Below are 24,958 nucleotides of genomic sequence, written 5' to 3'. Positions count from 1 at the left end.
TGGTCTGGGACACATTGCTGTGACGGAGACGGCAGCGGAGACCTCGATGGCAGCGATGCCAACAACTGCAGAAGGTCTATCGTCGTGGTCTGGGACACATTGCTGTGACGGAGACGGCAGCGGAGAACTCGATGGCAGCGATGCCAACAACTGCAGAAGGTCTATTGTCGTGGTCTGGGACACATTGCTGTGACGGAGACGGCAGCGGAGAACTCGATGGCAGCGACACGGACGGCGATGCATATCCCTAAGGCATCTGTGATATCGGCTGCGGAGATAGCGGGTCCAGAGAAGGCATACTTAGGTGCTGTTGCATCTGTTGAAATATTATCAGAAAACTTAGAGACATCTTCAATGGACAATGAACGTTTATCGCGCCAGTGTAAATACTGTAGTGTGTCATTCACTACACCAGCAAACGCTCGCAGACAAGAAGTGGATGCCGGAATAATACACAAAGAATACTGTTTCAGAGCATCAAATGTAATAACGTAATTTTACGAATAGATAGTCTTAATCGACATTACGAAGACTGTACTGGGTAAGTTGTAAACATTAAACTAACTGTTGTTTTAACTCGTGTCTCATACCAGTCGCTGCAAGTATATAGGCGAGGCCCAAGCGATGAAGCTCTCTGACCACCTCGGGCAGTGGTGCAGTGCGGATCAAATAGTTGGACTCTTCTGACACATCAGTTCAGTAACTGGCTATTCTTGAGATGGCATCTCTACCATCTTTAACGACGAACTCGTTGGAATGTGTACCATCGACATCGGGGACCCAGATGGCAGTGACGACGGTGACAACTCAGATCTTGTTGGCAACAGCGTTAACAGTTTCACCTACTGTTCCAGCGCAGCAGGAGATTTAACACCTGAAGTGTCTTCAGCAGTAGTGACGGTGTTCCGTCACTTGATTTTACATACTGTGACAGCATCAAAACTTGAAACTTCGTGATTACGTTGTACACGATTGTATTAATAACCTCTGAACGTATTAAATATCAGATAAATCGGTGGTGTACGCATTAGTGCGCTATGGAAGATTAAAAATTCACAACAGGAATTGCGATAGACTGGTTGTGCATTCCTTGGGGCCGAAATGTATCTTCTGTGGCAAGACGTTTGTACACATTTTCAGTGCGAGGCATCATGAAATATATCTCTGTCCTCTCAATGAATCTGAGAACTCTATTATGTGTGAAAAATATGGTACTCAACTGACATGTGGAGATGCCCTGAAATTACATTCAAAGGTATGCAAAGGTTTCGCTTCGTACTCTAAAAAGACTGTAGGAATCGAGAAATGTTAGTAATTTCCTTGTTTTTGCACTTGGAAAAATTATTGTTATATATAAACTTCTTATTGGTTATAATGTCGTGATTTTATTTCTCGAACCTGTCACTTTGTTAGTAATTTAATTAAATAATAATGTTTACCTAAAATTAACTTTTTTTTTAATCAGTAAATGATCTAACCAGGGACGGCTATCGATCAACTTAATTTGTCTTTTAACAAGTGATTTTTGGAAGCTGTTTAGAATTTTTCCCAAATGACAAGACGGCCGACGCCACGGTAATAAATGATCCCTGCACTCTAGTGGGCAAAAATTAAACTAATATGGCAGCAGTGCTCTCTAGTAGGTGATGTGTGTACTACAAAACACTAGTACTCCTAGTAAAAGCATTGAAATAAATAAAAAATTGCAGTTCTGTTTCAAACATGCGATGATAATTATTATTCTCTCAAATTAAAAAAAAAAAAATAAGTCCGAATATGTGTGTTTTTATAGGCCTTGTAAATTTATTAGTCTGGTTATTGTATCGATGGTCATGTGGTTAAAGGCGTTATGTTTTCTAATTCAGAGGTCAGAGCTGTGATGGTTCGAACCACAGTGCTTCCAACGCATTTTGTATTAAAAAGTAATTTTAGTATGTCGATATGGACCATAATAGCTCTGGTATGTCATGTAACACCGACCTTATGTGCTGGAGACAGAGCGATGCTGGCTATCTCTAGGAACAAACACCAAAAAAAAATATGACCGATAACCGATACCTAGATGACGGCCTCCGGCAGAACAGAAAATAACCCAAGATGGTGGTCGTGATATTATCCAAGATGGTGGTCTCATTAATACCACAACCAGATGGCGGCTGTGTCATCAGAATTTACAAAAGTGGCTGAGACATCAGATCCAAGATGGCGTAGATGTTATTAGAATTCAAGTTGGCGACCATAACAAAAATTGAAACGTTCGGGAATCGGGGCACTCGACTACAAGATGGCGGAATCCATGATGGCGACTGAGGTCATAGGTCATGTTCTAAGTCAAAGTCAAGATTCAAGGTGAAATGTTAAGGTCTCCAGTCAAGATCAAGGTAATCCAATATGGCCGCTGTGACGTCACAATCCCAAATGACGTACCGGAACCTCACACCTCACGGCACAGGAGCTCCCAATATACACTACTATTATGTATATTTGATTAGTATAATTATTAAGTAAAAGTGACATGATTTTCTTTTAATTCTAAAATATCAGCAACACGATCAAATCGCTCGAGCAAAGCAGCGAGTTCTTAGCTAGTTATAAATATATGTGAGAATGTACATTCAAATTTCAGATGTTACAATTTAAATAACTTACTGCAGTTCAGCAAACATTTACAGACAACTACAAAAAATTCCATACTATCGTACTAGCTTGAAGTAAAAGCTTTATACTGAGCCTATACCATTTATTCCAAATAAGAATACGTTTGTTTGCATTTATAACAAGCATAGTCTCTTTCCATGATATGATTGAAAATAAATGTCAAAATTCACTTACTTCTCTTGGAGGTGAATCATCCACATCCCTGTCCAAGTCACCTGCAAAATAAAAACACAATTTAAGAATATTTCGTAGTAAATAACATTTCATCATAAATATAGAGGGTTCAGGTTGTAAAATATGATTTATTATTCATACCAGAGGAAAAAAATGTTCATATCAGTAACATGACATATTACCATTGAATATAATTGAGATAAATTAAAGAAAATTAATTGCACGTTTGACAGCAGGTGGGGTTGCTCGACACGAGATTGCATTTTGGTCGCCTCGACCAACTGTTTGTGTCGTGCGGTAAGCAGAGGAATTGCCTCAACATATAGTTTATCTCTGTCTAAACAGCACGCGTGTTGAAAAATAAAATAATCATGGCTTGTTGTGCCTAAGAGAATAATAATTACTATTTTAACCTTACTTTCTCTGTGGTTTGCTGAAATACTGTATAAAGGATAGGAAGTTATATTCAATACTAGCTGTGCCCGCGAATTAGTTCGCGTAGAAAAGTGTTTTTGGGTAGCATTTTTAATTATTTAGGCTAATTATTTTAAAAATAAGGCACATACGTGTCTGCCCTTTCGGGTAAGCACACTTGGGCATATTTCCCCTCCTACACCGCGCCGTATCACGCCACGCTCCATACGCCCCCCTCCCCACCCCCTTTGAGGAGAGGCACAGCGATCATTGTGTAGGCGCGGTGCTTGCCGAGTTAACTACAGTTTCACGTTTTGTAATGACTCCGTAAATGTTATATCAGAATATAGCTCTAATATTTTGTCTCTTGTCGCAAACTTATAAAACATTCACATAAAACTTACATAGTTCCATACAAACTTTCATCCCCTATTCCCTATTGTTATTTTACACCCTTGAGGGCAAAACTTTTACAAACTTAGAATGTCATATTTATAAAAAATAAGTTTCAAGCTTCTAGCTCTAAAAATGACGATACTGCCATACAACTTTTCATGGTCCCCTTTAAACCCATTACAACCCTTTTTTCGCATTAAGAAGTAGCCCATGTCATTTCTCATGCTGTAGACTATCTGTGTACCAAATTTCATTTAAATCGGTTCAGTAGATTTGACGTGAAATCTAGACAGACAGACAGACAGACAGACAGAGTTACTTTCGTATTTATAATATTAGTAAGGATTAGGACCAGATAATGTTTTAACACGGCAACAGCTGAATGAGCACATAAACACTGCTCGGCACAGATGCTGTGCTGCTACGCTGTGCTGCACATCTGTGCGCACCAGGAGAAGTCTGTGATGTGGGGTTGTGAGGCCGAGGTCCGAGACGGAGCTGGCTCTGATTCGTGGGTTGAAGGAATCATGACTTGTAACCTCTCGCCGACATGAAGACTCTAGAGACGGCTGAAGGGTACCAGTGTACCAGCAGTGACGGAATGCATCGGTGGGGAAAGTAGGAATATAAAATATATCAACAAAACCCATCCGCTGACGGCAATCTACACATATTTTACAACTGAAAAAAAAGATAATAAGTTTAGAGTATCCTATTTAGGCTGGACCCTGTGTAACTCAAGCTCCGAATGTCTAAGTATCCAGAAGCGCAATAGTCCCGTTTAGCGCCAATCCAGCCGTTCGCAGCAAGAGAGTTGAGCTGGCCATCAATAGGACGGACAGCAAGTCACCATTCATTTAAAGAACGAACAATCAATGAACGTCCAAGAGCTCGATTCTTAAATGTATTAGAGTCGTCTCATCGAGATTCCCGCACATGACAACCCGTCTTCCACCAGTATCGGGATTATCATGTGTGAAAAGAAACACGGGTAGGTGACTTGAAGACTCCCGTCTATTTGTCGTAGCCTCCGAGCGCTCCGACAACTAGGCGGTGCCACTGGGGCTGCATGCTGGCGTGTTTCACAATATCCACGAGACCAAACTGTCAATGTGTAGTTGATGGCTCGTTTAATCAAATATTGTTCAAACATAACTTTTAGATAATTTAAACGGTTCAGAATTAATAAAAATGACTTCATGTAAGCTTTTGGACATACGCCATTCAAAGATAATACAAATGAATTTGACAGAGTTGTTAAAAATAATCAAATGTATATATAAAATTATAATAGCTTTGTAACTGAAACAAATTTACAAGGAAGCGAGTGTCCATTTATTATTGATGTTCAAAGGAACAAATCATAGTAATGCTGGGTAGTTTCCTTTTGCTTAGAATCTTAGTTACTGATGCGGACTTCATTTATCTTGAACTGTTATTATTTCTTGATTATGACTTCAAAATTAATGGTTTATTACAAAAGGCTTAATAAGTTATACAACACACTGATAAACTAACATTAAAAAACTATTAAAAAGGTATAAACATTTGAACTATTAAGATGAACCCTTTTGTTACTGTAAACGTGAACTATCTCGTTGAATTGAGTGCGTGTTACTTTACGATTAAGTAAAATTACAAGTTTCTTACTTTAAATAAAAAGCACATTGTAATGTATACTGTTTGTAATAATATTATATAAGTAAATTTCTAATTTAGCCCCTTAGGAAAGATTTAATCTTATTTAGTCCAGAACCACACAGAATTTTTTTCTAAATCGACGACTAAGTTTCATTAATTTTTGCAAGTAAGGTATAGAAGAAAAATGTATATAATCAATTCCACGGGTAACGTGCTTTTAAATCAATGGCATAATTTTTTGTCTATTTTCAGTTTTTGGTTAAATTGGCAACTGCATGTTTATTTGTACACAGATATACAACCGCTGTAGAAATAAAATTTACCAAATAAAAGACTAAATTTATGTAATAATTAAACAATACGTTTTTTCGCTTTGGATTTGGTTGCACAGTAACACCCTTCTGTAAGTGAAATAATTATCACTGTGTTTAAAGATTTTATGTAAAAAATGTTTTAGCAAGCTTTATTCTTATGAAGATCTATACGTGGTACAACATCAATGAATGCAATCTGGCAGGGTACACTTCAGCAGCTATATCTTCATGGTTTGCGAACATTAAAGATTAAAGAAAACCTTGAGAATTTTTTAAAACTCAAAACAATTCGATTTCTTACCAAAAAAATTAATTTTTCCTTCTTTTACCACATATGCAAAAAATCATTAACACAGAGTAAAATAAGTCTAATAAAATAATTACTGCCCATATTTCTTAAGCAAAGTTTACAGAAAATCATTTGTATTTTAATCGACCAGTATAGATACTTTAGGTTGCGGTTAAGATAACCCTACACGAAGTTTAATTTCTGTCATATCCTGTCATGCCCATGGGTATAAAAGAGGGGATGACAGTTTGTGTTTCATAATAGAAGAATGAATTCGTTTCTTCACACACACAATATATATTTATAATGTGCTAACAGAAAAACAGCCACCATAGTTGTTGACCAAAGAAGCTACATATTTGAGTAAAAAAACATATTTCTATAATTTAACAAAAAACTGAAAGAACACGGACGCTTTAGCAGTGAAATGGGAATGAATTTTCGTTATTTTAACATCTGTACTTTACTTGCATAAAATGCAGCAATGTTATATATATATATATATTATTCTGTGCAGTCTTTGAATTAATTAAGTTTAATTTTCCTGCTTAGCTATTTTGATAATCTAGTGATATTTATAAAAAGGATATAAGGGAATTGGGGTCTAATTTAATGTAAGTTTTTAAAGTTTAAACCATTACATTACATACAATTATCAAATTAATTGAGATAATTCTCAGCAACAATTTTGTTCATTTAAAGATACAAATTAAAAATGCTACCAAGATATTTTGTTTAAAATTCTGGTTTTTAAATAGTTAAGAAGACTGTAAAAAATTTACTTATGTGAAGCACATTTCAATATAACATTAATGGTCATTTTTATTTATATTTAGTGAAAAAATTCAGATCGTATCTTTCACAGCCATTTTCTGAAGTGGCTTGGCTTCTGGGTTGTAGCTGCGTCCAAGGTGAAAATATTACCGACGTTTCGGTCAACATTGCAGTCGCTATCACCAGGGTAGAGTTACTTACTGAGATTATTGCTAGTTCTTCTGCCTTTAATACTCTCGCCTGAGAGGGCATCTGCGGGCCAATCACAGTCTTCCTTTCATCTGATTAGCCTGTTGGTTTGGCTAATCGGAGCTGCACTTCTGTGATTGGCTGGAAATTCAGTGACATTTTCTATTCTGGTTTTTTTTTGGCCAACCAGAGGTGACCTGTCTTTTATTAGATACAGAGCTAGGTCTTGAGGTTTCCTGAAGAGTGGATCCCATATGCGGCTTAATTTGTAGCCAACTTCTCTATACAATTCACTAAGGAAGTGGTAAATTGTGTCTTGTGAACAAGACATCTTTTTCTGTATGTCTTTGTGACAAGAGAAGTGAATAACCACATCGGCCACAGAGTTTACAAAAAGCCAACTCACACAGACAAGTATCTACAGGCAAGTTCACAACACCCTCCATCTCAGAAGAGAACAGTCATCTCAACTTTGGTCAACAGAGCTGGAGCCATTCGCGAAGAAGACAATATTGCGGAAGAAATGAAACATCTAACAAGTGCTCTTCAAGCAAACGGTTTTTAAAATCATAAATTAGGAAAGCCACGAAGCCACCTTAACGGCAAAAGAAAGATCATCTTCCAAATAGAGTTCATTTCTTACGTCAAATGAATTTCAGAACAAGCGACAAGAATTCTTAGGAAGCATTAAATTCATACAATTCTCAAAACTATAATAAAGATTGGGGGGTCTCTGACATCTGTGAAAACAAAACTCCAGCCGAAAACCTAGCAAGTGTTTACAAGATTGCATGTTCTTGTGGCAAGGTATATATAGGACAAACTGGCAGACGAATAATCACAATGGTTAAAGAACACATCAGTGATAACAAACATGAAATCCAAGATCAGCTATAGCAGAACACTCCTAGGAAACCAGACTAAGCATTGATTTCGATCAATTTCACACCATAGCCAACATTCGACAATACAAGAAAAGATACTTTTAAGCATCAGTACAAATATTATAACACCTAGCAAAAATAAATAGAGAAAATGGCTTCATATTAAGCATAATATGGGATCCACGCTTCAGAAAACCTCAAAACCTAGCTCTGTATCTAACAAAAGACCAGTCACATCGGGTTGGCCAAACATCCCAGCCAATCAGAAAAGAAGATGCCACTGATTTTCTAGCACCCCCAGAAAATCCCAGAAGTACAGCTCCGATTAGCCAAATCAACAGACCAATCAGACTAAAGGAAGGCCGTAATAGGCCCACAGCTGCAGCCAATCGGAAAGAAAACCTCATTTCAGGCGAGAGCATTAAAGGCAGATGAACTAGAAATAACCTTAGTAGGTAACTCTACCCTGATGATGGCGACCGCAATGTCGACCGAAACGTCGGTGATATATTTACCTTGGACGCAGCTACAACCCAGAAGCAAAGCTACTTTATTGGTAAAAACAATAGCTTGCTTTTCCATTAAACACGGTGCAGTTCCTATAAATTATACATTTATCCATAAATAATGTACGGAAACTTACTTATTTACAAACGCAAGCATGTTAAATTACTGAAGTTATTGTGCTTTTATTTTTTGTTTTTGCTATACCTGAGTAAAAAATAAACTGTAATGTTTAATGAACTAATTGAACCATCACACTGAGATATGTATTATAAATTATTACAGCAATTAGATACACAGAAAATTTATAAATAGTTTTTCTTACAAAAAAAACAGTTTTTATTCGGCAAAATGCATTTATATGAAAATGTGTATGTGTACTCATTTAAGAATTTTAGAAGTTATACTTACATGGCATAGTGAAAAAACTATTTTTATGTTTGTATGCATATAAGATAAATTAAATAACAAAATGACTGGTATGATATTATAAATACAGTTGGTAAAGAATAAATATATTAAAATGAAAAATTTATTAAGTAGTATATAATAGGGCATACTGGAACAGGCTTCAGGCTAAGGAGCCAGAAGATAGGATGGAGACACGACCCTCCACTTGGAATGTGACATCATTGTGGCCATATTGGATGACCTTGAACTTAAATTTGACCTTGACACTGGCAGTCATCTTGAATCCACCATTTTGTTTTCATAAACTTTCCGCCATTTTGAATTCTACCCATTTTGTTTCTCGAACTTTTCGCCATATTGGAATCGAATGTCCTACTCTCTAATGTTGCAACTATCGTTTCGATCACCATCTTGAAAAACAGTTATTTTTATGCTTTAAATTAAGATAAAAAATTAAAATTTATAAAAAAAAATTTATAAAAAATTAATTGAAAAAATTTTAAATCACAGTTTCGCATATCATTCTGTTTTTCATCTTGTATTCTAGAAATGTAGCATGTCTGTTATGCCTGTCATCTTGGATGTGTACGACATCATCGTTGTACTTTTCGTTATGCCCGGCATCCTGGATTTAGAACGTTGCAATTTTCGTTATGGCCACCATCCACCATCATAAAAAACCATACTTTTTATGCTAGAAAAGCGGAAAAAAAATTTAATTACAAAAATTATTACATTATTATTTATAAAATACACTTACATCATTTAGTCGTCGGTTAGATCCTAAAGAGGGCAAAAATAAAAGAATTCCGACAGATCCTTCCTCCACAAAAGCCGCCGGCAGACTGACCTGCCACCACTAATGCCAGGGAATATATATCGCCAGCTAGTATGACGTCATGTCCGCTATCTTGTTTTTGTCTAATGGAGGCCTCCGTCTTATTTACGTCTGATAGAGTGCACTGCCACCATGTTAGTTTAGTTTTCATCCGCTAGAGTGCAGTTATCATTTCTTATTACTGTGGTGCCCACCATCTTGAAATTAGTAATAATTTAGATATAAATTCGTGAATAATTCCAAAGTTCACTAAATAAATTTGAAATTAATATACTGATTGATTCGATTAGTTCCTGTCCTTAATTGGCAATTAAAAAAATATATTTTTATAAAAAAGATATTTTAAACATTATATGGTGGTAAGTCCTACAAGAGGCTTAGTTTTCTAGCCAACCAGCCTACTATAAATCGATACGTCAGCCAATTGGAAAGTTCTTAATAATGAACCTTGAAATTCGGAAAAAAGTTCAGAATTAATTTTAAAAAAATCACTCATTAATTTACTGATAGAATTAATAGATTCCTTTCCTTGCTTCGATTCTTGACCAATTAAAAAAAAACTTATTTTTATGTTAATATGTCGAGGGTGTTTTGGCAAATGGTCGTAACCCACAAATGTATAATTTTACAGGACAGGCAAAATAAGTTTTTTGCCATGTAAAATTAACGACTGTAAACGTTGTGGTTTTTTAATTGAGATGTTGAATCATAGTAGCACAATGACACTTGAAGCTTCGAAAAATGAACACAATTTATAAGTTAATTAAATTATAATTTTGTAAACATTAAAAATAATACACTAATTGTGGTTTACTACCTTTTGCTGTACCTGATTTTATGTATTGTAGTATAATCTACATAGCACAAGTCCCTTGATACTAAAGCACTTAATTATAGCTCACACAAGTAAAATTGTTTTGATACATTAAAATTTTATCTGATAAGCAAATAAATGAATTTGCCTTAATAGAACCACAAATTTACATAATAATTAAAGTTTTACTTGTCGTCTGCTTCATCAGTTGCAGCTAACAAGTCAGAAACAAGCAGAATTGTTTCTCTCTTATTATTCATCTTGATATTTGACCTTGGCAAAAAAAGAGGGTCAGATTGATTTTTTGTCATTTCACCTAATTACTCTATCTTTTACAGTTTTGGTGTCCCATCTTCTTTATCACTTGTAAGTATCTTTGGAAGACACAAATCTTGAAGAAATGTTGAAATACAAATTCACCAAAAACATGTTTCTAACTGATTGTAACTATGCCACATTATCTTCATAGTCTTGGTTGTCATCTTCTTCATCCGTTTCAACCAACACATCAGGAAAAGATGACTTGTGTGGCATTGAAGAATACTCCTTGTGGTATCTTCGGGGGATGATGTTTTTCTTACAAAGATCGATAAGGTCTTTAGATTTAGCTTCAGGCAAATGTAGTTGTGATTTGTACACTGGGCTTGGCATGCAGACTTCGTTAGTTTGTCTAGAACACCTTTTTTTTTACCAATAGGAATTTCATGCATGGTAGCAATTTCGTCCAAGTCATACAAGAATGCAATATTGTCTGATGACTTGGTGAATATCAGTCGTCTGATATCCTTGAACACGACAGGCTCTCCATTAGTTGTTATCATTTCATTCTTAGGCAAAAATTTGTTTTGTACAGGTTTCCAGTCATAGAAATCATTATGACTTAGTACAATTACCTCGTACGGCTTAGGATTGGACCTACAATTTGTTATCAGAGTAGGCCATTCTGATGGAGCCCACACAGTCTTATTCCGAACTCCGTGTTCGATAGCAGCATGCACTGAATCTACAGGCATCAATGTATGTCCAGGGAGAATTAATGTCAATATTATCTTCTGAATGTTGGAAGTTGCTTGCAAGGCTAAGAATAGCATCGATACAATTTGTATGTTCTTGTTTTGTCCTGGGCAAGAGTCGCAGTATAGATACAACAAAGACACATCATTACGTTCATCAACTTATTTGATGTACTGTGACAAAATGCTACAAATCTCGTTTGATCCTCTTCGGACATCATATTCACCCCATAGATAGCAATAACTAATAAGTAATTTTTGTACCACTTTCATAAATTGTAAAATTGAGATATGAATACTTCCGACTGTAATACAGTAACATGTTATTTTTCCCATGTGGTGTGTTTAGGACTTTTTGAAGATCAAACGTTGCACAGAGTTGTCCATTGGTGTTTGACCTTGTATGATCATTCTTGAATACTGCTTGGATAATTTCTTTTTTTTTTGATGATTTTCCATTCATTGACGAACTTTTTCGTCTCTCTCCAAGACAGGAGTATTATTATACCGTTCACATGTCACACATATCTCTTTCTTAGGGATGTGAAAACCAATATTAAACTCATTTCTAAAAATATCTTTAAAAACTTTTTCTCCAGCTGGTTGTAAGTTTTCTTTTTTGCAGTGTGCTTGGTACATTTTGTAGAGTTTTGACAGATTAACAATTCTGTAGGGAGGTACTTCCTGCTTGTACTTTGTCTGCAGTAATGTGAAGGCACTGCTGGCAAGTTACTGATGAAGTCTACTGCTACTTTCCTTATACTTTCATTCGTCTTGTTTCCAGGAGTATGTTTTCCTATTCTATCTTCAATAACAGAACCTACTTCAGTCTGTTTTTGTATAGCATTAAAGACTTTCTTTTCGGAAATGTCAAGAGTTGATAAGAAAAATAACTTGCTTACTCTTATTTTTTCATTGCCTTTTCGTAAGTGGTACTTCAAAGTACTTGATCTGCGACTTTTGTTACTTTTGGTGTATATTCTATTTGGCGATACTTTATCAACATTGTTGATAATGAAATTATTTTGACCTCTGTAGTCCTGTATGTCCCAGAACCCAGAATACATGTCTTTCCTGTTTTGCTCTAAAAAGTTGTTATTGCACTTGAAGAAGCATGTATCTTGACATACAATGGGTTTCGTACTCTTAGGTGGTCGTATTTTTCCTTTCCTGTTCTTGTGTTCTTCACCTCTCAGCTTTTTTCTCTTATTTTCCTTTCTCTCATCTAAAACAATTTCCCTTTTTCCTATTTTACCAATATTTTCGTCTGGATTTATACATCTGTTTTGCTCAATTTCTTTCTGATATTCACTCATGACATGATGGTTTTCAACACTGGAAATGTTTTGAGAATTTTCGTCACACTGATGATTACTTAGTACGCCAGGTTCTCTGGACTGCCAGGGTTCACTTTCACTCTGTTCATTATTTATACAACTGTCACTGTGAGTTTTGCAAGTATTTGTGTGAATTATATTATTTTCCTCATTACCCTCTTCATCAGTGTTGCTTGCCGCAAGAAGAATGCCTTCTAAATCACTCACTTAAGGCACTAAACAAAGGGACTGCAATTATAATAGACTCATAGCCAAGAGATGACTGCTATGCTGTAACAATTAAAAGTAGAAAGACATCTAATATTCACCAGACTAATTATATGAAAATACTTTAAAGATAATATTAAAATATAAATACAGAATATTTTAGGGAACCATTAATTTCCATTTTAAAATAATCGTCGGTAGTTTAACCTCACTTAATAATTCCTAATGATAAACAGCAGTACAACGTATGTTCCACCGATTAAAAGACTTGAACAGCCAAAAAGACCTATACCACATCACTCGTGGCATACGACCTATTGGTATAACAGACAATAAAGCGATTTTGGCTTGCGACGTTTTGCCTGTAGCAGATTTTAGGTTTGTGTTGCTTACGCCCAAACACTTGTGGCTTGCGACTTTTTGCCTGTAGGATAATTTAGTTTTGTGTTGCTTACGCCAAAACATTTTTTGTGTTTTTTACTGGATTAGAGTCCGTTGTTGCTTACGACCTTTTGCCAGACTATACTTTAACTTATGAAGAATGCAATGCAGCCATAACCTCACTTTTGATACTTTTGAGGGATACGACCTTTTGCCAAAACACCCTCGATGTACTTCCTTAATTAATTATGTTCAAAATCCTAAAAGCAGAATAGGCCCCTATTCTACCAGCCTTCAGCAAGTTGTTATGTCTGCCATCGTGGTAATTAGTATTTATTGATGTAGAAATTTGTGAAAAAAATCAAAATTCAACAAAAATATTCATGTTTTAAATAAGGGTTAGCTGGATAGATTTCCGTCCTTGGTTTGATCCTCGACAACTGATAAGGATAACTAAAAGTTAATTTAAACTTAATATTCTGTTTCTTATTACATTTAATGGAGTTAATAATCATTCACTCTAAGAAAAAAAAACTGTAGACAAAATTTCTGATCAACGAATTAAATATGTTGTCATATGCCTAACATGGAAGTCTATTTTTTTCGATACATGAAATACATTACATGCTATACGTATATACCAAGTGTCTTCATTCCTCGAGAATGTCAGACATATAAACCAGACATTTCCTAACCTCAAGACCTTCTTCGTCGATAGCTAATAAAACATATTTCAAGCAGTCAAGACAATGTCTTCAAACTATCAGACCTAGAGTATCATAAAAATCAATTACAATCAATTATACCAACGAAACATGTTTTACTCTTACAAATAATCCCTGAAAAATGGTTTATCAAGACCAAGAGGTTTTGAGCCAGAAAATATTCAAACACTACAGATTTAACTACTCACATATAAAGAAACGACACACACACAAGACACGCAATAAACACGCAGTACACATACGCAATTGACCCACAGTACACACAATGAACACGCAACGAACACACAGGAACACTCATTTAACGAAAAGGACGCACATTTGGAAGTACAATAAACGAAAAGAGAGCACAATCGAAAGCGCAATCAAAGAAAAGGAAGCACATTCGACAAAGAGGAAGCACAATCAACGAAAATCAAGCACAATTAGAAGCGCAATCATAAAAAAATATTACAATAGAAAGGTCAATCATAGAAAATTAACCACTATTGGAAGCACAAACAACAAAAAGGAACCACATTTTGAAGCACAACCAACGAAAAGGAAGCACAATCGGAAGCACAATTAACGACAAGGAAGCACAATTGGAAGCAGAATAAAAAAAAGAAGCACATTTAACAAAAATGGAAGTTCAATCAACGAACATGCAATACACAAACAGGACATGTATTTGGCAAAAAGGAAGCACACATGAACAGAAATTTGATGTGTTGTGATACGATCTCGTAACAGTAATACGATCTCACCAATATACGGTAGCCCCAAAATCACCAACAGCTCCAAGTGCTACAATTCCTTCAACTGCTCGAAAGAGCTCCAATTGCTCCAAATCCTCTAAAGCTCCCAATACTTTAACAGCTCCAATTAGCCAAATTTCTCCAAAAATTCCAAGTGCTCAAATGCTCCAATGCTGCAAAGCTTAAAAAAGCCAATGCTCTAAAGCTCCAAGAGCTACAAAGATCCAAGTGCTTGAAAGGTCCAAGTGCTGCAATTCACCAATGCCCCAAGGGATTGAAAGGTCCTAGTACTGCAATTCACCAATGCCCCAAGAGTTCCAAAAATTTAATCGCTCAAACAGATCCAATTGCGCCAAGTACTACGACTGCACATCAGCTCCAAGTGTTCCAAAAGCTCCAAAGCTCTATTTGTTCCAAGAGCTCCAATGCGACAAATTACTCCAATAGTCCAACAACTCTAAATGCTATAAAGCTTCAAATGCTCCAATTGCTGCATCAGCATCATCTGCTCCAATTGCTCCAACATCTCCAGTTGTACTAAGTGCTCCAATTATTCTAAATGCTCCAACTGCTCCATCTACAATCGGCTCCAAATAATTTCATTTTTATTTTTTGAGCGAACTTGACCAGAAGCATATTCAAAAAAAGAAGCACAATTGGAAGCACAATAATAGAAAAAGAAGTACATTTAAGAATAGGAAGCATATTCGGAAGCACATTCTACAAAAAGGAAACACAATCAACAAAAATGACACACCTTTTGAACGTAAATTCAACAAAAAGGAAGCGCATTAAACGAAAATGAAATATTCTCAACAATAAGATACGATAATACTGTTTTGTCTACGCACATTCAACGAAAAGGAGGCGCATTTTCATGTAAATTCGAGTAAAAGAAACTAAACCTAAAGAAAAAGGATGTACATGTGCAAACATTCAAATCAATAGAATGCGATCATAAATTTACGATAGTATACAATGCCTCCAAAAGTCATTGATTCCAAACGTGCATTGGCTCCAACGGTCATTGGCTCCAACGGTTTTTGGCTGAAAAATATCTTAGGCCTAACTGCCATTTGGCTACTAGACTAGGAGGCTACAAAGCTACGACACTACAGGACTACAATTCTACTAGGCTACAATTCTACAAGGCTGTAAGCCTACAAGTCTACGTGGCTATGAGACTACCTGGCTCTAGCTGTCTTAGACTCCATTCAGCTGCGAGAGTTAATTTATCTCATGCAAAGAAACTTATTGTAAGTAGTCCCGATTCTTGCCAAAAGATGACGCAACATGTTGCACGTAGGTAGATATTATTGATATATATTATTTGGGATGCAGGATTCTCGCTAACGACAAGAAAAGAAGGAAGGCTTTGCTAGACATCAAGAAGAAGAAAGTTCGTCTTGCATGTTAGTGCTTCTCAGCTGTCTCAAAGCATATTATTTGAGTGAGTAATTTATGTTTCTTTTTTGAATTACAACTGATAAAAAACAATTTATAATTATGTAATTTGGTAGTAGAAAATCACAACTCAAATGTAACTCAAAAATAAATTCGCATTCCTCATTAAGTAAAAAAATCTTTATGCAGAACTAGATTTCTCAGAAATAACCAGAAGCACACAATGAATACGTCAAAATTTCGGCTGGATTAATCAGGAGCTCACGAATTATACTAACGCACGTTTTCCTTAATATCATAATACCAGAAATAAATAAAAATAAAATAAAATAAATAATATATAGAATAAAAAAATATAAAATTTATTTCTTACAAAAACATATTTTGCCAGCTTTTAAACTTGCCCGTTGTTAAACAAAGATAAAGTTCTAGAACATGCCAGAATTTTTTTTAATTTTTTTTAATTTTATTAATTTTATTAATTTCATTACTTTTTATTATTTTTTAACTGTGATTTTCTGATACTAAGGAAAACGTGCGTTAGTATACTCCGTGTTCTCCTGAATAATCTAGCCGACATTTTCACGGTATTCTTAATGTGTTTCTGGTTATTTCTGAGACATCGATCTCTGCATGAAAAATGTTTTACTTAATGAGGCATTCAATTTTATTTTTCAGTTAAATTTAAATTTTGAATTTTTGCTACCAAAATACTAAACTAAAAATAGTTTTTTATTAGTTGGAATTTTAAAAAATATATATTTCCTCACTCAAATTATATGCCTTGAGACAGCTGAAAAGCACTAACATGCAACACGAACATTCTTCTTCTTAATATCTAGCGAAGCCTTTCTTCTTTTGTGGTCGTTTGTGACAATCCCGCATCCCACATAAAAGAAATAAATAATGTTTTCCTACGTGCAACACGTAGCATCATCTGTTGGCAAGAATCGGGACTACTTACAAAAAGTTTCTTTGTATGAGATAAATTAACTCTCGCAGCTGAATGGAGACACTTAGAGCCAAGTAGTCTTGTAGCCACATAGAATTGTACACTTGTAGCCTCAGAAAATTGTAGCCTAGTAGTCTTGTAGTCTGGTATTGTCGTAGCTTCGTAGCCTCCTAGTCTATTAGCCAAATGGCAGCAAGGCCTAAGACCTTTTTTGAGCAAATTACTGCTGGAGCCGATTACTGTTGGAGCCAATGACTGATGGAGTCGATGTCTGTTGGAGACAATGACTGACGGAGCCAATGACTGATGGAGAAAATTTCTTTAGGAATCAAAATACTGTTGTAGCCTAAGACCGTTGGAGCCAATGACCGTTGCAGCCAATGACTGCTGGAGATAATGACCGTGTGAGTCAATGATTGTTTGAGGAATTATATCCTATCTTTAATTGACGATCGAATTCTATTGATTTGAATGTATGCACATGTACGTCTTTTTTCATTAGGTGTTGTTCCTTTTACTCGAATTTACGTGAAAATGTGCCTCCTTTTCTTTGAATGTGCGTAGACAAGACTGCATCATCGTATCTTATTGTTGAGAATATTTTAATTTCGTAAAATGTGCTTCCTTTATCGTTGAGTTTACGTACAAAATGTGCGACATTTTTGTTTATTGTGCTTCCTTTTTGTCGAATGTGTTTCCGAATATGCTTCTTTTTCTTGAATGTACTTCCGTTTCGTTAATCGTGCTTCCAATCGTGCTTCCTCTTTTCGAATTTTCTTCTGGCATAGATCGAACATAAATGCAAATGAAATTACTTGGAGCCGAATATTGATGGAGCAGTTGGACCAACTGGAAAAGTTGGAGCAATTCAGCTTTGGAGCATTTGAAGCTGTGAATCACTTGCAGCTGTTGGTCTATTGTTTGTCGCATTAAAGCTCTTGGAGCGCACATGGAGCAGATAGAGATGTTGGAGCAAATTGAGCTTTGGAGCTATTGGTGCATTGAAGCACTTAGAACTTAGGATGTTTTAGAGCAATTAAAGAAGTTGGAGCTGATGGAGATGTTGGATCTACCGTATACTGGTGAAATAGAATTCATGTGACGAGATCATATCACAGCAAATTTAATTATCGTTCACATGTGCTTCTTTTTTGCCAAATACATATCCTGTTTGTGTATTGCATGTTCGTTGATTGTGCTTCCTCTTTTGTCGAATGTACTTCCGATTTTGCTTTCTTGTGGTTGATTGTGATTCCGATTGTGCTTTCTTTTCTTCGATTGTGCTTCCAAATGTGGTTCCTTTTTGTTGTTTGTGCTTCTAATTGTAGTTCCTTTTCTATGATTTTTTTTTAAATTGTGCTTCTTTTTCGTTGATTGTGCTTCCTTTTCTTTGATTGTGCTTCTAATTGTGCTCTCTTTTCGTTTATTGCACTTCCAAATGTGCGTCCTTTTCGTTACATGTGTGTTCCTGTGTGTTCATTGTGTGTACTGTGAGTCAATTCATTGTGTGTACTGCGTGTTTATTGCGTGTCCTGTGTGTGTGTCGTTTCGTTAAATGAGAGTAGTAAAATCTGTAGTGACTCTGAATATTTACTGGTTCAAAACCTCTTGGTCTGGATAAAACATTTTTTAGGGATTCTTGGTCCTTTAGTAAGTATAAAACATGTTTCGTAGTTATAATTGATTGTAATTGATTTTGTGATACTTTAGGTCTGACAGTTCGAAATCTTTGTCTTTACTGGCTTAAATATGTTTTATCTATCGACGAAGATAATCATGAGGTTAGGAAATGTTTGGACTATACGACTAACATTCTTAATTACCTCGTCTCGTAGTCCTAAACCTTTAGCCTACAAGTATAGCATTTTACATGAACTAGTCGGAATGTATATTTAGTATCGATAAATTATACTTCCATGTTAGGCATAAGACAACATATTTAATTCGTCAGAAATTTTGTCTACAGTGTATTTTCTTAGTGAGAATTTTTAATTAACTCCAAGAAAAGTAATAGGATACAGAATATAAAATTTATTTGAGCTTTAGTTATCCTTATCAGTTGTCAAGAATCAAAACAAGAACGGAAAACTATCGCACCAAAAAGTTTTTAATACGAAATTTTTTTGTTGAATTTTGAACTTTTTTCAGAATTTCTATTTTAATTATTAATAATTTTCAAACTGGCGGACATATCGGTGTATAGGAGTCTTGTTGGTTAGAAATCTAAGATACTTTTAAGAATTTTTTACTATATTTTTAAAAGTTTTTACTTAAAATTAAATTTGTTTGCATGTCTAGGTATGAAACCAATGTTACGAACTAATCGAATTAATCCTTATATTAATTTAAAATTTATTTAATGAATTTTGGAATTGTTCCTGAATTTATAGATAAATAATTAAGAATTTCCAAGATGGTACCCAAATGTAAAGATGGCGGGAACCACAGAAATAATAAATGATAATTGTATTCTGGCAGATAAAAATGCGGCAGTGCATTCTAGCAGACTAAAATAAGATGGAGGCCTCCATTAGACGAAAACAAGATGGCGGACATTACATCATACTAGCTGACGATTTATAAATACCCTGGTATTAGTGGTGAGAGGTCATTTTGCCAGTTGCTTCTGTTAAGGAAGGTCATACGCCATTAATTATTATTTTTTCCCTCGTCGGAATGAAAATGAGTTCCCCATGGTGTAATTGTATTTTTTAAATAGTAATTGATAAAAATTTTATAATTTTTTATTTTTTTTTTCCAAATTTCTAGCATATTATTTATGTTTTTTTTTTTAATATGGCGAATATAACGAAAATTGAACATTCTAAATCCAAGAGACCGGGCATACAAAAAGAAAACGATGATGTCATACACATCCAAGATGCCAGGCGTAAAGGAAAATACAATATTTATATAAACAAAGATATCAACTGGAACGATATGTGCAACTGTGACTTAAATATTTTTTATTTAAATTTTATTAATTTTTTTAAATTTTTTCCGAATTTATAGCATAAAATTACGGGTGATATAAGATGGCTGTCGGGGTCAAGGTCAAAGGGCAAGATCAATATCATCCAAGAGGGCCGCCGAGATGTCACAATCCAAGATGGCGGTCGGCTTCTCAGCCTGGCTTCCGGTTCCTTAGCCTGAAGCCTGTCCCAGTATGCCCGATTATATACTACTCGAATAAATTCTCAGCATTCAATATAAATAAAAATTATTGTAGAACTTAATTATTTAATTTAGTAAAATACTCGAGATAAATCATAATTAATGATGATAATCAATAAATATGTCGATGATCAGAATATTACTAATCAACCCACAGACACTACCTGCCAGCGACAATGGAAGCTTACAAGTAGCCTGACATCGGTATACATACGGAAACATAATATTAGTTCAATAAATGCACTTGAAAATACCTTTGAAACAGTTTATAAACACAATTTATACTATTAAAATTCACAATAATAAAGTATATTTTTAATTATTTTTAATCAGTATTCAATAACAATTACTTAAGTATATTATTTAAAAGTACATACCTTTATAATTTTATTCGTAAGTAGCCTTTATTACATCCTGTCAATTTTTTATTGCATGCTGCGCGCGCATCGCAAAAATTCACTTTCCTCATTTATTTATATCACGCCTTAAGATGTATTGTTTCATAAAAGTAGTATAGGATAGCCGGTCCTGCGCCAGGCTGCAGGCTGTGGATTGTGATTGTCTGTCCGCCATCTTGGATTGTAACGTCACGGCGGCCATCTTGGATGACATTGACCTAGACCTTGACCTTTGACCTTGACTTTGAATTTGATCCTCAAAAATCGACAAAATTTCAATTTTTGTGAAAAAAAATTCCGCAAAAAAATCTCAAAAAAATTCATAAATTGAAAATTCCCGTTTTCGAGGGAAAAATTTCCCGTTTTCGAGGGAAAAATTCCCGTTTCGAGGGAAAATTAAGATTTCTAAAAACCACAAAAGTCGTTTTCCCTTAAAAACCACGAAAATCCTGATATAGGCTTAAGCATCCTTAACTACAGCCTGCGATAAGCCTCTTTTAGGATTATGACGTCACCGTTGCAATTTTCGTTACGCCCGCCATCTTGAAAATCTGCAATCTTTATGTTAGAAAATCGGGAAAATTTTTAAAAATCATAAAAAAATTAAATATTCGAATTAAATAAAAATCTTAAAAACCACTGTTGGACTTATCGTTACGGTCGCCATCTTGGATTTTATAAATGTTGCATATTTCGTTACACCCGCCATCTTGTTTGAGTACCATGTCATTCTTATACTTTATGTTGTGTCCGTCATATTGGATCCTATTAATGTTGCAATTACCAGTATGGTCGCCATCTTGAAATTTAGATGCCATCTTGAAAATCTTTATTTATTATCCGATTTTAATGAAAAAAATTTCAAAATTCATCAAAAAATTAACTTAATAGAATTCCGATTATATAGATTTCCTGCCTTGGTTCGAAACTGGTGAGGGCAAAAAATAAAAAATCATCAGATCCTTCCTCCACAGAAGCCACCTTCAGACTGACCTACCTCCATTTACCATCAGCTGGTATGACGTCATGTCCGCCATCTTGTCTTCATCCGCTGGAGACCACCAACTTGTTTTCGTCCGCTAGAGTGTGCCGATACCATGTAAGTATAATTTTCTGGACACCATACTATTGTCCTCAACTGTTTACCTTGAACTTTGACCTTGACCTTGAACTTTGACCTTGACCTTGACCTTGAAATTTGTCCTTGACCTTGAAATTTGTCCTTGTTATTGTCGTCCATCATGGATCCGACATTTTATGTTCAGTACATGCTACAAGGAGCTACCACCTGCTAGTGGTCATTGCCACCATCATGTTTTCGTCTGATGGAGGACACCATCTTGTGTGTACTCGTCTTACCATCATGCTAGTTTTATTCTAACCCGATACAGTGCAGTAATCATTTATTACTGAGGTGCCCACCATCTTGAAATTTGGACGTCATCTTGAAATCATGTGATTATTTAGCTATAAATGCGGGAAAAATTCCAAAAGTCTCCGAAAAAATCAATTATTAATTTACAAATTGAATCGATGGATTCGTGTCCACGGTTCGATTCTTGACCAGTGACAGTTGTAACTAATTATTAAATAAATTATAGATTCTGTTTTCCATTACCATTCGCGGAGTTTATTGTCCATTCACTCCTAAATTGACCTAAAAAATCACTCATTCAAGTAATGATTGATTCGATACTTGGTTCGATCTATGGTCGAAGCTAAAAATAAATTTAATTTAAATACCAGATAAGTGTAAGGTTCGAGAAATAAAACACCGCAAGTTCTTTTACAAACATAATATTTATTACATCATTTCTATTCTACTACAGGATCACTTGCGAAAGCCAGCAATCTTATAAACATTTAACCCTGCATAGGCGTGAAATGACTAATTCTTAGCTCCAATCGTTTTATACTAGACAGATACCAACCAGAACCTTTACTAACATAGTTCTCCTCTTCTTGACAGAGTTTATGGATACCGTTTTTAACAGTTTGATTCACATCGTCAGAACTGTAAATTACTGCAGCCGATGTCTTGAATGCACATTTCTTCAATTTGTCATCTAACGGATATGGCTTTCCATATATACAGTCCAGCCACAAGTTATATTTTAATGGTCCGTTTGTTGCTACATCATCAGTTAGCTGATTGATTATGTCCTGTCTGATATCATCTAGAAAAGTACAAATGTCCTTCGACTCACCGAACGTATTTAAATAATAGTAGTCTTTCAACGTTCCACGAAATGCAGACTGCGCCAAGTAGAAGCCATTATCATTCACCTGTAGAGCACCGACCAAAGACTTAGGTTTAGTTCCATGTCCAGATACCATAGCAATCGGTTCCTGCGCATCAGTTTTTTTGCCTGTACGCTCACGAGCCTTCAACCTAAACCGAGGAGTTGAAATTTCTGCAGGTAGTTCTGCAGTAGGCGCACGGACTTCACCTTTACATTTTTTCGCATGTCGTCGCAAGTTATCAATTCGAGTAAACCATTCATGACACTCATCACAGCGAAACATCATGCGAGAAGGATTCTTCATGCATTTGCTCCGCTCATGTCTTCGTGCATCATGGGAAAATGCGAACGACGTATCACAGTAGCTGCAAGGATACCGTGGTGATGAAGACGAGCCTTTTAGACCTGATCCAGATGTCGATGTTACTACGATTTTACAATCTCCAGGCATACTCTTATGAACATCAATGCATCGTTGTTGCACCGAAACCTTTACTTTCTGCCGCACAGCAGGACCTTTGCATGCCTTCATGTGCGTTTTCATATTATCTTTTCTAGCAAACTGTTTATTATATTTCTCACAACCAACCATTTTACGATAAAGGTTCTTAGCACATTCGCTCTTCTCGTGTCGTCGAGCATTGCTGTTGTTTGAGGAAATCTTGTCGCAGTAACAGCACCGATGTTCGTTAGTTGTCAAATCAGCATCCTTTGAAGCCTCCATCGAGGTCGAATCGTCGTTCGTCGTGGTTTCCTGCACAGCCAGCTCTGTAGTCATTAAGCTCTCTTCTGCTGGTGGTACCACGACTGATGAAGTCTCCTCCAATGTTGTCGTTCTCGTTGCCAACGGGATCTGCACCTTCTTCGTCGTCGCTGACGTCAAGGTTCCCGTAGACGATGGTACAACGTCCATCATGTTCGTCGTTAAAGTCGGTAAAGATGCCATCAAGATCGCAAGATCAAGTAATTACGCGACTTATGCACCAGATGAATCAAATTAGGTGATCCTTACAACGTCGTCGTCAGTAACAAACTGAGCGACCAGATGTCTAGGACTCGCTTATATACATGCACCGGATGGAATAATACGCTAGTCAAATCAAGATCAATTTACTATAATACTAGAGTCAAATCATCTTTAAAAATAGAAGCACCATCAAAAAGGCAGCACATTTTGGACGCGCCGTCAATAAAAAGGAAGCACATTCTACAAAAAGAAAGCTCATTTAACGAAAAGGAGGTACATTCGCACTTACATTAAACTCGATAGGATGCGATCGTCAGTGTTAAGCTAGGATATAATGTCTCCATCAGTCTATGAATCCACCAGTTAGTAGTTCTATAAGTAATTGGCATCATCAGTCTTTTGGCTCCAATATTCATTGTCTCAAATATTCGTTGGCTACAATTTTCGTAGGCTCCAATATTCGTTTGCTCCAATATTCGTTGACTCCAATATTCGTTGGCTCCAATAATCATTGGCTCCAATATTCACGGGCTCCAATATCAATTGGCTCCATTTGCTCCAAATGCTCCAACAGGCTCTAAAAGGCTCCATCAGTCTTTTGGCTCCAACAGTCATTTGGCTCCAATATTCACGGGCTCCAATATCATTTGGCTCCAATTGCTCCAAATGCTCCAACAGGCTCCAAAAGGCTCCATCAGTCTTTTGGCTCCAACAGTCTTTTGGCTCCAATCTACGAGGCTCCATTGCATCATTACTACGAGACTACGAGCCATGAGGTTACGAGACTTGATGCTACGTAATCAAGTAGCCTTATAATTATTATAACATAATGCTGTTGGAGCAGATGGATCAAAAGAGAAAATTCCGAAGAAGACAGATGCGGCAATTGGAGCCTTGTAGATGAGTAGCTTCGTAGTCAAGTACTCATGCAGACTTGTACTCCTGTATCCTCGCGGTCACTTAAACTTGAGTTCTAGAAGCTTCGTAGCTCTGTAGCCTCGCAGGCATGTATAACTCGTAACCAGCTAGATCCTTTTAGACTTGTAGTCTTGCGGCTCTTAGTCTCTTAGACTCGTAGCATTCTAGCCAAATATGATTGGCTCTGACGAGACAAAAAGCAGTT

General features: G+C 35.9%; 1 protein-coding gene across 2 annotated transcripts in view; it reads right to left on the bottom strand.

The window, feature by feature from the left end:
• Positions 1-24,958, bottom strand: part of LOC134533332 (microtubule-associated protein tau) — a 735,916-nt gene that overhangs the window by 178,877 nt on the left and 532,081 nt on the right. For both annotated transcript variants that reach the window (XM_063370846.1, XM_063370847.1), the window contains exon 2: positions 2,833-2,873. In XM_063370846.1, coding sequence (XP_063226916.1) covers positions 2,833-2,873 — 41 coding nt within the window. The remainder of the gene's footprint in view (positions 1-2,832; positions 2,874-24,958) is intronic.

The sequence above is a fragment of the Bacillus rossius genome, chromosome 6 (genome assembly GCF_032445375.1).
Source record: "Bacillus rossius redtenbacheri isolate Brsri chromosome 6, Brsri_v3, whole genome shotgun sequence".
In the NCBI taxonomy this organism is placed as follows: Eukaryota; Metazoa; Arthropoda; class Insecta; order Phasmatodea; family Bacillidae; genus Bacillus; species Bacillus rossius.
Note: the sequence above shows the minus strand (reverse complement) of the source record. Positions and strands in the feature narration are given on the sequence as shown.